We start from the raw sequence: 16,846 nt of genomic DNA, 5'->3' as shown, positions 1-16,846 counted from the left end.
CCTACTCCCCTTGCTTGTGTTCCCTCTCTCGCTGGCTGTCTCTATCTCTGTTAAATAAATAAAATCTTTAAAAAAAAAAAAAAAAGAAATTAAGCTAAAGTATTTGTCCAAAGTCACATATTGGATACATCTATAACTTTTAAGTTTAAAACTTTTTAAGTTAAAAACTTTTAAATTTAAAAAAAGGCATTTCCATCTATAGACATAAAGGGGGTGTCTCCTTACTATTAAATTGAGTAAGTGGGCAACTTCCCAACTTCTTTTTACTTTATATACGGGATTTTGTTTTTTAGATTATTTTTAAGAAACAGGTTATTTAAGAGTTAAACTAATGAATGACAAGTCATAGAGATGAACTTAAGTTTTAAAACACAGTGAGTAGATATTTGCTTGGCTGGATTTCTCATTAAAAAAGTATGAGTGTATACTTTGAGTCCTTGTGTATCTTAAAATATCATCTAGTTCCCTTTCCCCCATACACATGAATAATAGTTTGGAAGCCAGCATAAAGTGAGAAAAGGGCTTAGGTCTAAGCCTTGACTGTCAATATTTAATGGCTTGGAAGATGAAGATGGGCATGCAAAGGGAACAAGGACGGAAAAGCCAGGGACAGGAGGAAAGCTGAGAGTGTGTAGCATCTTGAAAAGCCAGTGGGAAGTTGGAAGAGAGAGTGTTGAATGCTGTTGTAAGCAGTCAATGAAACGAGGGCTAAAAATGTCCACTGGATTAAGCAACCTGGAGGAGCCTATTTTGGTGGAATGGCCAGGCAACAGTGTGAAGCATCAACACGTGTTTTTAAGAAGTTGAACTGCAAAGGGAAGGGAAAGGCAGATGGGTAGCTACAGGAGAAGGAGTCACATAAAGACTTGTTAGTAATGGTCGACATCTGAGTGTCTCTAAAAATTGTTCTCTGATTGAAAAGGAGAGGTTGAATATAAAGAAGAAGAGGATAACAGTGTTGTAAGGTTCCGGAGAAGACATGTAAGTAGTATAAGATTCCTTGGAAGCACGGGCTTCAAAGCTCTAATAGAGGGATTTATGTTTAAGTGAGAGCACAGAGAGTACTCTTTTATAACAGAAGGTATGAGGATAGGATGGGTACAGATGTGGGTGGGTTTGTATGTTTGGAATTAACAAGATGAAGAGAAAGACCTGAGTTTTAAAAGAATTCCTTGAGGTGATCTCATTTATTGGTTTGGGGTTTTTTTTTTTTTCCCCCTGTGGTATCCAATTGGCTATTCATTGTCTTTATTGAAATTTTTAGTTCAGTAATTGTTTTTCCTTTCCATGTACCTACGTTCAGAGTGCCTTTTTTCTTTTTTAATTGACAGCCTGTAGTAGTGTTATTCATTTAGTGTCGTCTCATATCTCGTATCTTAATGGGTAATTTCTAGTTTGGAGATAATGAATATTGAGGTGTGTGCTCCGCGCCCTCCCCGTAACTTCTGAACCTTTAAAAATATATCCTTTTATTTTTCTTTGCTCATTATTACATTTTATTTAGCCTCTGTATTTGAGATTAGCTTTGCCAGAAATTGTTCACTCTGGTTTTCTGTCAGTCCCAGACAAAAACCCAAAGTTTAGATTTCTTGCTTTTTTTTCCTTTTCTATTCACCTTTCCTTCTTTTTTGTCATTTATCTTTGGCAGTATAGAAGTTTAGAAGTTAAGAATAGGCAGAGGAAGAAATGGCACTTTAAGGTATTTTCAGCTTTTTTCTGTGACAGTCTTCCTTACTTATCTGCTTTGTGTGTTTTCTTTTCTAAGAAGTCTGTTTTTAGATTTCCATTAACTTCATTTGCAAGTACACAGGACAGGATGTGTAGAATTGCAGTAAAATTCCAGAAACATAGGTCCTGTTCTCAGCTTTTACTGTTGAACTAGCTTTGTGACCTTCAGCAAATCATTCTATTTCTGTGTGCCTTCTCATTTGTAAAATAGATTTAGACAGATCATTTCTACATTTTGGCTCTGATGAGTTATACAAGTTAATCAAAATCAAATTTGTAAATATAAATACGTGTAATCCTTTTTTTTAAGAGAGGAGGGCAGGGGGAGAGAGAGAGCGAGCATCTTAAGCAGGCCCCATGCCTAGCATGGAACATGACGCAGGGCTCGATGTCAGGACCCTGAGATCATGACCTGAGCTGAAATCAGGAGTTGGATGCTTAACCAACTGTGCCACCCGGGCGCCTCCGTGTAATCATTTTTTAAAGTAAGGGTTGATGAGAAATCTCAGACTCCAATGAGAGAAAAATTACCCAAAGATTAGCCTTTTTCTTTTGTCAAATTGGTATAAAGTTTTGTTCATGCATTTATTTGTCATTACCATAGATAACTTTGACATGGCTGCCTTGGATTACAAAATAAAATTTATGAATTAACATGTCTCATAGCTTGGGAAGTTGAAAGTAGTTTGTGTACCTTAAATTATCCTTTGCAGAGATACAGCCACAAGGAGTCTGTTTCTTCACTGAACTCCCGCTCTACAATATATTGCTTAAATCCTATCGTTCAATAAATGTGCATTTCAGGGGTCAGCTGAGCATTTGTCTTCAGGTTTACAGAGTATATTCACGTGTAAGCATTAGTAGGCAATGTACAATATGCTGCATATTTGGTAGCAGTTAAGAGTTTACATCCCACATCCCGCTGCAAATGAGTTGAATTTTGCCATGTTGTGTACACTGCTACCAAATCAAAGACGAGTTCAGTCTTTTGATTGTCCTGCTACTTTGTTTTCAGATCAGCTGATTAAGCTAGTGTTGCGGTGAGGTCCATCCAGCATGTGCTCAGAGTAGATTTAAGACAAGGCGAGAACTAGAATTTCTCTCAGAAACTAGCTTAAGCTTTCATGGGCAAATTGAACCCCTAGGGATTTACTATTTATAGATAGATGCCACTTTAATAATTTGACTACATAATTAGTAGTCCACTTCTGGAAGATGACTGTGTAAACATAGTATTTATAAGTGAGTGATTTCTGGTATTATATTTACATAACCATCTGCTGTATTTATGTAGCCATTGTTGGCTGCTTCACTAGGATTCTACAAATTACTCAGAATCCCAGGAGGTAAGATTTCTGAATGGTCTTATTTTCACTATGTGAAAGTCCAACCACAAAATTATTAATTTGTCCTTGATGTATATTTTTATATTTGCTATGGGGTGGACCTAAAATTTTATCAGATGGTTGACTTGGTTCGTTACATTTTTACATTTCTAACATATTTTTTCAAAAGTTTGGGGTTTGTTTTTAGAAATTTTACCCATTTGTCTTCAAAGAATTTTTATTTGGTAGTTTTATATGTATATCTTGAAAACAGCTACTGGACTTTTCTGCAAAAGAGAGTAAGTTCCCTGTTAGGTAGTATCAGAATCTAGTGTGACTGTATATTTAGGAATGTAGTAATAATGAAATAGTTTGCTGAGTGCCTTATTTTTTGCCTACCTCATTTAAACTTTGAAGCGACATTCAGAGGTAAGTATAAGTATGTTGATTGTACGGATGAGGAATGCTAGATCATCAAGCATCTTAACTGTATCTCTCTCCTCCCCTTTAGCCTAGCTAAAGGAATTGAGGTACAGAGATGAGGCAAATTGCAGTTGACCTTCAGCAGATGACTTGACTTCACCATGCCTCAGTCATCGTCTAGCCATCTAGATGTACCTATCTAGGCATCTCATCTAATCTTTTTTACAGATAACACAGATGCCTAGGTTCCAGCCCTACCTTGAAAATCCTGATTTCTTAATTGTAATTTTTCAAAAAGTCCACAGATAATTCTTTTGTATATCCATGGTCAAGACCATTACCTTAGTAGTAAATGGTGCTTTAGATTCAGACAGGCTTGAATTAGAGTCCTGATTCTTCTGAACTCATCAGTTGATTAGCCTTGGCCAAGTTCTTTAGTCTCACTGAGATTCATCTATAAATTGAAGATACTATTACTCACTCTAGAGGGTTGTTGAGAATGAATGATTTAGAATTATTCTTAAACATTGTCTGCTATTAAGGTATCATCATTATGTTATTCCTTTGTCCAATCAAAACAGTCACTCTTGTCATAATAGTGTATATCAACTTGGTATCCGGTGATCTGATGAATACTACCATAAGGAATATATGATGGCTAGTTTTCATTATTTACCTACATTAGTGGAATTGTAATAGGGGACAGAGGAATAGGCAGGATATTGTTTTATCACACCAGTCAGCCAGACTTCTGTCTTGTGTATTAGTTTGGCCCTGCTAGGAAAAGAAGGGGGAAAAGGTTACTGGAACACTGTGACCTTCCTAAGGAGTTTTTCTTTTTTTTTCTTTTTTTTTAAAAGATTTTATTTATTTATTTGACAGATAGAGACAGCCAGCGAGAGAGGGAACACAAGCAGGGGGAGTGGGAGAGGAAGAAGCAGGCTCATAGCGGAGGAGCCTGATGTGGGGCTCGATCCCATAACGCCGGGATCATGCCCTGAGCTGAAGGCAGACGCTTAACCGCTGTGCCACCCAGGCGCCCCACCTAAGGAGTTTTTCTTAAACCTTTCTCTCCCAGCTTCTTCTCAAAGCCTAGCATCACTAGCATCATCAATCCCTTAGTCTTAGAATTGCGTCCTGATTTATGTAGGTACTTTTACCTACCTCCCTATTTTGCCTCCCTACTTTACCTCCATTAAATTTAATTCTAGCCTCCTTTCAGATTGATTTGAGTTCAGTTGTGACTTATTTGATGACTTGGACCCCATGTCTCTACATCCCAAGGCTATTACTCAAATAAAGGTCAACCTAAATTCTGACCAGCTGTCCCCCTGTGTTGTGTGGGCCCATTTCAGACCAGAGTTTTTAGCTTTTGATTATTGGGAAAGGATTAGATTAGCTAATCCTTGCCCACATGGCTGTTCCTAGACCCTCTAATCTCCTTTACTATTTATACCTAATGGTCATAGAGTATAATAATAATGATACATGTTATTACTGCTAAATTAATAGAACATCAGTAGACCACAATAGGTTGACTTTGTTATATATAACGAACTTTGTTGTATGTATATATAATTGCTTTGCAACTTGACAGTTGAGGTTGTACGTGATAATTTAATAACTTAATGGTTTTGTCAGAGACTGAAAAACCTATGGAAAAGATAGAAATTGAACTAGACTTTAGAAGATGGATATATATTTTTCTATAAGTAAGGAGGAAGGACAGGGGATTCCAGTTAAGGGGACTGACATGAACAAAGGCTTAAAGGAATGAGTGTGCAAATTTGGATCATTGTGAGTAGATCATTTTTTACTTTTTCAGAGGGTTCATGTAGTAAGAATAAAACTATAGGTAGTCAGAATAAAACTGGAAAATCCTAAATGTTCAACCAAGATGTTTGATTTCATAGGCTTTTGGTATGTTGTAAATTCATTTGGCTTTTTCTTGATTAACATACACATACAATTTAGGTCTGAGATTCGCTAAGAGATGCACATATTCATTGCACCCTGAAACACTTGGCCTGGTTCATGTAAGCTGATGCTCACTGCCAGTCTCCTTTCTACCTCAAGTGGTTGTGCCTGGTGGGGGAGTGTCAGGTCAGCTACTTTTATCCTGATGCTTCAGTTCTCCCTGTCTGTTACTCATTCTAAGCTGCGCCTGATCAGCCTCTCCCCCAGTTCTTTCTTGTTAATCTCTAGGTTCCAAGTTAGCAACACAATGAGTGTCTGCTTATGAGTTGTGATTTCTTACTTAAAGCTTTCTTTATATCTTCTTTACTCTTAAAAAATTGTTGAATATGTATTTTGTATATAAGATAGTTATTAACTTTCCTGTTTCTCTTCCTTTGCAGACCTAGAATATCAAGACATAATGGGAGCATTTTTAGACAAGCCAAAGATGGAAAAACATAATGCCCAGGGGCAGGGTAATGGGTTGCGATATGGGCTAAGCAGCATGCAAGGTTGGCGAGTTGAAATGGAGGATGCACATACGGCTGTGATCGGTTTGCCAAGTGGACTTGAAACATGGTCGTTCTTTGCTGTGTATGATGGGCATGCTGGTTCTCAGGTTGCCAAATACTGCTGTGAGCATTTGTTAGATCACATCACCAATAACCAGGATTTTAAAGGGTCTGCAGGAGCACCTTCTGTGGAAAATGTAAAGAATGGAATCAGAACAGGTTTTCTGGAGATTGATGAACATATGAGAGTTATGTCAGAGAAGAAGCATGGCGCAGATAGAAGTGGGTCAACAGCCGTGGGTGTCTTAATTTCTCCTCAACATACTTACTTCATTAACTGTGGAGACTCGAGGGGGTTACTTTGTAGAAACAGGAAAGTTCACTTCTTCACACAAGATCACAAACCAAGTAATCCGCTGGAAAAAGAACGAATTCAGAATGCAGGTGGTTCTGTAATGATTCAGCGTGTGAATGGCTCTCTGGCTGTATCGAGGGCCCTTGGGGACTTTGATTACAAATGTGTCCATGGAAAAGGCCCTACAGAGCAGCTTGTCTCACCAGAGCCTGAAGTCCATGATATTGAAAGGTCTGAAGAAGATGATCAGTTCATTATCCTTGCGTGTGATGGTATTTGGGATGTTATGGGAAATGAAGAGCTCTGTGATTTTGTAAGATCCAGACTTGAAGTCACTGATGACCTTGAGAAAGTTTGCAATGAAGTAGTCGACACCTGTTTGTATAAGGTAGTTAGACTTTCTTTTAAAAGATAAAAATGGTTTTATGTCACTAACTATTACTCTAGTATTTAATCATTTTAGAAACTGTAGTTCTCAGAAATAAGTTCTTGGCGCAAAACTGTAGGATACTCTTGGCCAATTACAAAAATTAGGAATGTTTTTAAGAAATAAATTACCCAATTACCAAATATGCAAGAATTATAATCTAAATGGTCTTTTAGTAACCACGACTACCTCAGCTTTTTAGTATTGTAGAAGATTAGGAAAGGCAAAAAGACGAACAGAGCGCATGTCTTAAAGGCATGGGGGGAGGGGTAAGCCTTTGTGTCTAATAAATGAAAAGCATTTTAGAATTTTAATATTTTATATTTATCATGTGATATCTCCATACATTCATGAAAGTACTTTGAGACTATAGTCTAATGAATCTGTAGCACCAGCAAAGAGAATTTAGTGATCACTTGGTATGATGTAATAAAAATAGCCTTGAACATGGAGTCAGAAGAACTTGGTATGAGACTGAGTATGACTTCAGGTAAGCTATTTAAGCTGTCTGGAAAATCAGTTTCTTTTACTGTAAAAAAGGTAAGAGATATAATCACCCTGTCTCATGGAGTTGTTGGGATGATCGAAAGGGGTCATATATGTAGATGAGTCAGCTCAGCCCCTTGATTTTACAGCTGAGGAGGCTGAAGCGAGAGGAAGCGGCCTGAAGAGGCAGGCCTTGAGGCAGGCTTACCTCTGTGGCTTTCGTACTCTGCAGTCTCAGACCAGTTCTACCCCTCTCAGCTATTGAGTGGAGATAACAGTAGCTAACTCATAGGACTGCTGAGGAATCAGATTTTTTGTTTGTGATGTTCATTAACTAATTCTTTGATTTTTTTCCTTTATCTCTAACAAATGTTGATTTTATAAAACTCTTCTGAGACTGCATGTTTGATTTTCTTTTAACGTGCAGAAATAGGAAGTCATCTTAATGTTCTTTGTAGTTTTATAAGCATACTGCCAGCTCCACTTAAAATCTTAATTAAAATCTGATCATACTCAGAAATCAGGTTTATGTAACATCCAGCACAAATCAAGTTTATGTAACATCCAGCACACAGGTTTTAAAAAAAGCCTTAATAATACACACTATTGATTTCTGAATTTGAGGAGAGCCGAACAGTGACACGTGTTCTTTGTCCCTTTTAGTATACATAAAAGTAGTATCTATTTGTTGGTCTTATTCTTTAGCTCTTGAGAATTAAATAGTTGGCTAAATTAAAAGCTATTTTCTTGGAGAGAATTGTCACATTCAGACACTAGTAAATTATGACTCAGCTAATACTTTATCTTGTCTGCATTCTCCATTTTAAAAATTATTCAGTACCCTATCATTTTACACATTTTATACTGTTTTTCTCCCAAGATTCTTTGTAATATTAAATTCTTTGTATGGTTTGCTTAAACTAAAGGTATAAGGTCAGTTTTCCCATATTGAGGAATCAAATACTTAAAACGTAAAAGTTAACTCCAGTTCCTAATAGGGAGGGGAATATGAGGAGGCTAACGTTGATTCAAGTATCTTAATTATAGCATTTTGAGTAGCTAGGTGTCTTTAAAAATGAATGTACTTCCTAAAAGTTAAGCCATTTTTTTAAATTATGAAAGTTAAAAAACTGGTTTATAAATTATATATATTTAGTTTTACTGCTAATTCCATGTTTCTATTTATTATGAAGCAAATTAATTAGCCCCCAAATTTATTATACTTTATTTTAAATATAAGTTTGTTGAGTATACATGTAACTATAGGTCAAATCCTCTAGAATTTTCTGTTTTGTTGATTGACCGTGTGTGTGTGCGCATGTGTGTTTGTGTTCAGTATCTTCATGTTAAGTAAGCCACCAGTAAATGTTTGGAAATACTCCTGTTTTATAGCATTTAAACACAATGATTGTTGCAATGGAGGTTAACCCGTGGTGCTTCTCCGACCTTTTGGAGTGTTGGTTATACTGTGCACCGTATACACTGTATGTACGTGGCGGGTGCCTCTCCACATATGCAGATTTTTTTCTCCTTAAAAACAATATATATATTTTTTACTAGAGCAAGTATAATTAAAATTGGCATGGCTGTAAAGGGTTTCAAGGCTTTAAAGAGCAAGAAGAAAGCGTAATATTTCTCAAACTTTTTCCTCAGGGAAGTCGAGACAACATGAGTGTGATACTGATCTGTTTTCCAAATGCACCCAGAGTATCACCAGAAGCAGTGAAGAAGGAGGCGGAATTGGACAAGTACCTGGAAAGCAGAGTAGAAGGTGGATCATTTAACAAAAATAAGTAGCTTTATTAAAGAAAAACCTCAACACAATCAAACTTTAATATTTTAGCTTTTAGATCTTTACATGCCTTTGACATCTAGTGTTTAGTGTACAAAAGTGGGAAAGGGCATTTCTGTGGTAACTGTGAGATGTTTTTGATTGTCCTATTATAGTTATATTAGAAATAAGAACTAGTGTGACCCTGTGCATTCTGTTCAGGATACTTTTGTTTAAAAAGGCTACAAAGTGTTTGTATGCTTTAAAATTCTTGATGAATTCACTGGCATGAGTAGTTTTATGCCAGGAAAGTCTGATTTGTGGTTTATTTAATTATAAACAGATTGTTTATGATGGTGATAATCTGAATACCATCTTTCTGTGTAAAGCTATGTATATGAATTTAAGGTCTTTAGGATTTTTTTTTTTTAATAACTTGAAGATCACAGCCTGGTTATTAGCAACTTTCATGTGCCACAGCTTTTAAAAATTTATTTTAAACTGTTTTAAGGCTTCTTGCCTAAGCCATAAACTTCCTCACCAAGACAACATAGACTTGAATAGAAGATATACTAGGTCTCTACTTGGCAGAAATATAAATGCTGAATAAAAGCAAGAAATAAGTTGGGAATTTCAGGAATATATTTGTCATAATTCTGCAAATTACTTTGAGACAATTAGATGTTTGTAACTCTCAAGTGTAATGCCTTTAAATATTTGAAAAAATAAAAACAACCTTTTATGCAGCTACTGCTTTAAATGCTAAGTCTCCCCAGAGAATTCCATTTTGCTGCATATATGCAATAAGCATGTAGATTATGCAGTTTCTTTTAAGCAAGAAAACGACATGCCTATGATAGCGTTAAAATGCATTTTGGGCTCCTAATGTCATGAATTTGCACGTTAAAGATCTAATAGCATGTAAGCCTTGACCTACACAGTATTATATCCTGCTGTGCCTGCATTATTAAAATTCATATGCACTTTAATTTTGTTTTCTCCCCTTTTACTGTTTGATATCAATTATAATCAGTCTATTAGAATCATGATTGGTTTTGATTTTCAGTACTATCTAGAGCTGCTATTTTGTTTTATTGCTCTCCCCCACTTGATAGTGATATATCTAGTATGTGTATGTACTGTTTAGTATTTCATTCATTGGACATACTATTCATTGAGTTTGTTTTCTCACTATTACCCAAGGCTCTTGGAATTTTTATATTTTAAATGAATCATTTTGGTATGTTATTTATATATAATTCAATAAAACAATATTTAGAATGCTACCAAGTCATATCACATTGGTTCAGACTGCTGGCTAGTGAAAAAAATGAAAGTAAGAATATGTATTGGGATAAATTGGTATGTGACTTATTGGCACTTTGAAGTAACTTGGGTGTACATGTTTTCTTATTGATTTAAAGAATAAGTGATTTAGTTTTATTTACTATGAAACAATCATATTTTAGAAATGAATTACAGCTCTTCTTGTTAGTGTGCACTCTTTTAAGTTTTTGGTGCAATTCTAACACACAATTTTATGTTACAATATTAAGTTTTATATTGCTTTTTATCAAGGAAGAATTTCCACCTGAACAGAGTTTATATCAATACTCAATATTTTTGATATGTTGAAATATTATACTTGTGTCATTCAATTTGAGATTATTATGTCACAAATCAAATTTCATATTCTTTATTGAGGTAGGTTTGATAAGACTGCAATTAGAAAATAAATACTACATTAATTAAAATTGCTACTATATTTTAAAACATAGAATGTAACTATTTACATTGCAGAAGTTGTTCTAAGTAAAAAATACTGCAGTCAGCTTCCAAAACAGGCACTGAATATTTTTTTCTTTGTTTTTTTCTTTGGTTAAATACGTGTCTTCAAAATTGCTGTGACCTACTAAACCTCATTTTATTTGCTTTGAATACTTTTGGCTTCTCTGTCTACACCATGAAAAGAAGAAAGGCTTTTCAGCTCTCCTATTACCTGTGCCCTTCTAAATACTTGACTCTCTAGGGTTGTGATAAAAAGACTCAGCTCATAATTTAAACTACATCACTTGAGGTTGTGGGTCTTCTAAGCCAATTTAAGACTGTACTTGTATATATATATATACTTTTTAAATCTTTTCTGTTGACTGCCCGAGCTTTAAAGTTGCTGATTTGGAGATAACTGATAGGATCTCTCAGACTTGGTGTGGAGGGGAGTAGGGAAGAGCAGAATGTGTTTATATGTGAGTATGGGAAACAGATCTTCTATACATATATTATTTAGTAAAAGCATTCAGTCTTTTTACAGTTCAAATTAATGTATAGTCCAAGAGCAATTAAAGGAATATTTCATAAAATTCATCTTGTTTTCCTTCTTAAAAGCAGAAGAAGCAATGCTAGTGTAGTATTAATGGTAAGACAGTTTAAATGTGTTGTCCCCTGTGGAATAGGAGATATTAACTGTTTTTAAAGCCTTACATTAATTTTTTTAAAGAATTTGTCTTCCTGTAATTTTCTTCACAATTAAAATACCCTCATATATATTTTAATAAAGGAGATGTAAGATACATCAAATATAGATGAATCAAGGTAATGTTTTTTAGACCTGAAACTATCATTGATTGAATTTATCATCAGTGTTCATTTCTATTGTATTTAGTTATCTATCCAGTAATTGTATTGGCTTAGCAGAGACTGTATGTTAAGTGTATTACAGCTTTAGATTGTGAAATTGTGCAGCTTAGGTAAACATCAAAATCCTTTATTTTTGTACAGAAGATTTCCAGCATTAGAACCATGTAGAATACTAGATGTTAAAGATTATACAATAAAGGAACTTGGCAAACCAAATCTGAGATCCTTGCTTTTTGTTCAGATTTAAGACTGGTTTTTAAAAAAAAAGGCAAAAAAATAATACGTGGTAAAATTTGGCCTTAATTCCAAAAGGACAATTTCATTTAAAATATGGGTAGCAACGTCTGTCTTTTAATATGTGGCTTTAATGAGGAATTGATATTTTGAGACTTGATTGAAGGATGGAAGATCTTTATATGTATTGTGATTTTCAAAGGTATTTACAAATTGAGAACTAGAATGACAGTTTTCTTGCCCTGATGATGACAAAGAGAACTTCTTAGTATAAACTTTTAAAAACAGAAAATTGAGCAAAACTTGAACTTTTAAATTACAGATACCTTTGGTATGATCTTGCATTTAGAATAAATATGCTAAAACTCCAAGTGAGGACTTCTTGTACTTGATAGTTTGAGAATTCTTTAAGTTGGTTGTGCATTCTCGTTGGTATTCTGTGGTATGAATAACAGTACGCGTCTACATGGCAACACTGCAGATCATATCACTATACCCATTTAGTAACTGAATGTTTTGAAATTAACAATTTTAAGTGCAGTTGTATGGTTTATCAGATTTTTTCTTTGTAAAAATTTATCATGAAATTTAGATTTTTTTCCATTCCATATGCCCTGTTCAAATAATCAACTGATGAAATGGTACTGTATATCTATTTACTGCTTAAAGATACTTCAGACAAAAATTAAGCTGTGAGTGGTATTCAGTTATATAACTTAATCTGCACATGGTACTTAAATATCACTTTGCAAATATAAACGTATGTAAAAGTGATTTGGGTTAGTATATAATCAAAAAATTCCCTTATATTTAAAGGGTTTTTTTTCTTTCAAATTTTGAAATTGGTTATTAAAAAAAAAAAAAAGTAACTAGTTGGCACCTTAAGAATATTCTCATTTGTATACCCATATCCTTGATTATGTAATACATTGATTTTCACATGAAATTTTTTTCACATTTTTATCTTGTTTATTTTCATGCTTTGAAGTTAATCTGGAAAGTATCACATTTTTTTGTGTCGTTTTTATGCATCCCTTTGTCATAAATTTTCAAAGGTCAACTTGATTTTCTTTTCTAATACCAGCTTAGAAAATCTCAGATGTGGTAAATGCCATCTTTAAAAACCTAAGTTATCTTTGTTTCAGTTTTTTTTTTAATTAAATTTGGACAACACTTACAAAAAAAGTACTTCTGATTCCCAGAAATCATAAAGAAGCAGGGGGAAGGCGTCCCTGACTTAGTCCATGTGATGCGCACATTAGCAAGTGAGAACATCCCCAGCCTCCCACCAGGGGGTGAATTGGCAAGCAAGTAAGTTACATTCTGCATACTCTTAAATTATCTCAGTACATAAAAATGTTAGGTGTTCATTGATCAGATGTATATTTACCTAATTTCTAAAGTGATACAGTTACCTGTGTGTTCAAAATGTTTAGCCTGTGATTCCGTGTTTTTCATTATTAATGATACATGATGCATGTTTAGAATAGGTGTCAGAATCTCATTATGTGTAACTAATTATACTGAAAGCTGTCTAGTGAAGGCTTGGGTTACATTGATTTCCTCATATAAGTAAATTAATAAAGTGAAATAATTTTTTAAGCTAAATTATGTAGCACTACAGAATTCTGTCATTTTTTTGCTACTGTTTTAATTTGATTTTGTCAGTCCCTGGATGATTTAGCACCCCAGGGATGCACATCTTTCTCTTCTTCCATCTAGGCCATTTTTCTGCATCTCTGATTTTCCCAGTGTTTTTGGTTGTTGATTCCTGGTTGGTTGGATTTTGTTATGAGGGAAGATAGGAGGATGTATTTCTTGCCTTTCTCTATGTGCATTTCAGTTCATAGAACTGGACTAATTTGTGTCAGATATTAAGCTTACATCTTTATAAACTAAGTGGAGACTTTAAGAAGTTTTATAATTCAAACATTTTTACCTCCGATATTCATATAATGGACCTAGAAAGATATATTGACAATTTCCTTGATTCTCTACTGTGTTCTGTAAATGTAACCATGTTCTTTATAATCATTTCTCTGAGTAGTAATTGTTAAAATTCCTATTTGAAACCTGTATTTCTTGGAAACCTTTTCTTCCAATATGACCTTCTGTGGAATGACTGTCTATGAAATTGCTTCAGATCAATTTTGGAAGTAGGGGAGGCTCTAACTTATAAATACCACTACAGATTTTTTTTAACAAAATGTTACTCAAAAAATCCTGGACTTGGCAGGGAAATGTCATATTTGACATTTTAGCTTTAATAGAGTTTTTTTAAAGAGGGCATTACAAAAAGCAGAAATTTAAATGTAAAATTTATCTAAATTATTTTACCGCAACAGATGTTGAAGTTACTTCTACTTCAAAACTAACATTCAGCTCTTAACCAGGATATATATTAGTATTATCTCTTAAAACTGTATCGTCATTGCTGAACCGTAACCACATAAGCCAGTTCAAATGAAGCAGACCATATATAGACGGGATTTTTTTTTATACCATGACTTTAGTCTTCTATTAATTGGGTTGGTGGAATGTTCCATCTTAGAGTAAATTCACCTCTAGTTTAACATTGGGACTCAAATACCTTAAAGTGAGGATCACTTATTGACAGTATGAAATAGAATTGACATAATTTCTAAGTGTAAGATTATCTTGACATTTTAATGAGCACCTATGAATTATTAAAGTTTTGTGCTCTAAAGAATTAACTTTCTGCATTTTTTTGAATTTAGGCGGAATGTAATTGAAGCCGTTTACAATAGACTGAATCCTTACAAAAATGATGACACTGTAAGTAACATTTTGGCTCCGTCGCTTTCCCTTCCCCTCCACTCTAAATGCATATCCTTCCTACCTGTTTCTGCAGAGCTGTTCACTGCACCCATTCTCTTACACACACCCCTGACTGATTGCTCTGAACTCTGGCTGCACCACAGTTCTAGTGATTGAGGACATAATCATGGTGAGTGGCCACCTGTCTTGAAAAAGAAGAAAGCCCCTTTGAATTATTCTTGTTTTTTTAAGCCTCTAGAAGCAATCAGCTTTAGAAGGTTTGCTTCCACTAAATGATTTTTTGAAGTTGGAAATAATACCTCTGCTCAGAATCTTGAATTATTCTGAGTTTTGTAAGCTGCAACAGAACTTCAGAATGCTCAGCTCCACTAAATAGTTTTTATGTTTGGAAATACCTTTGCTGAGAACCCCAAAATATATACTTCATTTAAATACTGAAGTAGAAAATTCTGCTTCTGTGAAAAAGACATTAGAATGTCCTATTCTCCAGTTAAATTTCCTGTTAGAATTCTGTTGTAGTGTGGTGTTTACAGGTAACTTAAAATCATTCGGGCACAGCTCTGAGATCTATATTGCATTATGAAGCCTCTTCAAATCTCATATTACTTGAGGCCTCAGTCTCTTCTTATGTAATAAAAGTTTATAAAAGTAGTGTTCTGAAGATAAATTGGGTTTTAATTGAAGAACATAAAATTTTTTTAGTATTTATACTGGTTTAGAAATACATTTGGTCAATCTCATGGTAAAATTGTATTTCACATATTTTATCCCAAAATAAAACAAAGGGTTAACAATTTTTTGAGCAGATTGGATACTGATATTTCATATACACACATACACATAGACTTTAAAAAGCACGTAGAGTCTAAATGTCAGCTTCACAAAACCTTACCTTTCTGCATTATCCAGAAAGTAATGTACTTTGGCACCTCTCAGCTTTAATGTAGTTCCTTGTTCTGCTCTGTTTCCTTTTATCAAGGATTCGACGTCAACTGATGACATGTGGTAAAACTGCTCATCGAGCCATGGAGTTTACCTTCACCTCCAAAGGAGAGTACAGCTCAACTTCCTTGAACCTTTTAAACATCCATCCTCAACTTCACAGAGGGACACAGGACATGGGTGAGAGTGGATCACACCGGAGAACTCGGCAGTACAACAGCTAGCCCAGGACTGAGTTGTTTTTTTTCTTTTTTTGTAAATTTGAGACTTATGTAAACGTGATTTCAAACCATAATTCATGTTGTAAATCAGACTCCAGCAATTTTTGTTGTATGATTTTGTTTTTTGTAAAGTGTAATTGTCCTTGTACAAAATGCTCATATTTAATTATGAACTGCTTTAAATCACTATCAAAGTTACAAAAACTGTTTGGCTTGTTGTGTGATGCAGCAGATAAATAGTCCTTTCAAGTCATGTTGTGTTTGGACTTGGGGTCGGGACAGGGAGAGCAGCAGCCATGTCAGCTAGACGCTCAAATTGCACACGATTATGGAGAATAATTCCAAAATCTTACAAAGCCGAACATCAGGGAGTTAACCGAAAACGATCTTGGCAGTGGGGTTGGCACTGTTGATAAAGCTGGTCCCTTCATTTAACTGTCTTTTAGGTTGTTCCCGCCTTGTTGCCAGGAGTATTGCAGGTAATACAGTATATTCATAAGAATATCAATCTTGGGGCTAAAATGCCTTGATTCTTTGCACCTCTTTTACAAGTCCTTACGTTGAATTACTAATTGATAAGCAGCAGCTTCCTACATACAGTGGGAGACTGCCACGTTTTTGCTATCATAATCGGCTGGGCCTGCTGCTGTTCCTAGTAAGGTATTCTGAATTCCATTTTATCAATAAAGCTTGATTTAACAAACAAGAAATTTAATCATGTATGTGTAATTCCTCCTTTACCCTGCCCTTTTAAAACACCATGCCATTGTAAATGAGGAGTTTCTCATGGGGAAAGATGTTAGTCTCTTTTAATTGGGAAATAGTGTTACTCAAGGCACAGATGGATCTGTTTCCCTTCCATTAGAAAGACTACAAGATTTCAATCTGTGTTGTTTCTTAATGTGTTTTTTAATGGATTTCTTTCTGGCTGCTTATTTTTCATTAAGATGTGGATCAGCTTGAATTTGCCTACTGTTTAATTAAAATAATTGTCAGAGCTTGACAATCTAACACTATAGTAGGGGTGTGT

At 34.7% G+C, this 16,846-nt stretch overlaps 1 protein-coding gene across 1 annotated transcript in view; it reads left to right on the top strand.

The window, feature by feature from the left end:
* Nucleotides 1-16,526, top strand: part of PPM1A (protein phosphatase, Mg2+/Mn2+ dependent 1A) — a 38,701-nt gene extending 22,175 nt beyond the window's left edge. Inside the window, exons 2-6 of the mRNA XM_040641817.1 lie at nt 5,834-6,687; nt 8,866-8,983; nt 13,057-13,165; nt 14,593-14,650; nt 15,633-16,526. Of these exons, the coding sequence (XP_040497751.1) occupies nt 5,854-6,687; nt 8,866-8,983; nt 13,057-13,165; nt 14,593-14,650; nt 15,633-15,662 (1,149 nt within the window). The 5' untranslated portion in view covers nt 5,834-5,853 and the 3' untranslated portion in view covers nt 15,663-16,526. The remainder of the gene's footprint in view (nt 1-5,833; nt 6,688-8,865; nt 8,984-13,056; nt 13,166-14,592; nt 14,651-15,632) is intronic.
* The last annotated feature ends 320 nt before the right edge of the window (nt 16,527-16,846 follow it).

Source organism: Ursus maritimus, unplaced genomic scaffold (genome assembly GCF_017311325.1).
Source record: "Ursus maritimus isolate PB19 unplaced genomic scaffold, ASM1731132v1 scaffold_25, whole genome shotgun sequence".
Lineage (NCBI taxonomy): Eukaryota > Metazoa > Chordata > Mammalia > Carnivora > Ursidae > Ursus > Ursus maritimus.
Note: the sequence above shows the minus strand (reverse complement) of the source record. Positions and strands in the feature narration are given on the sequence as shown.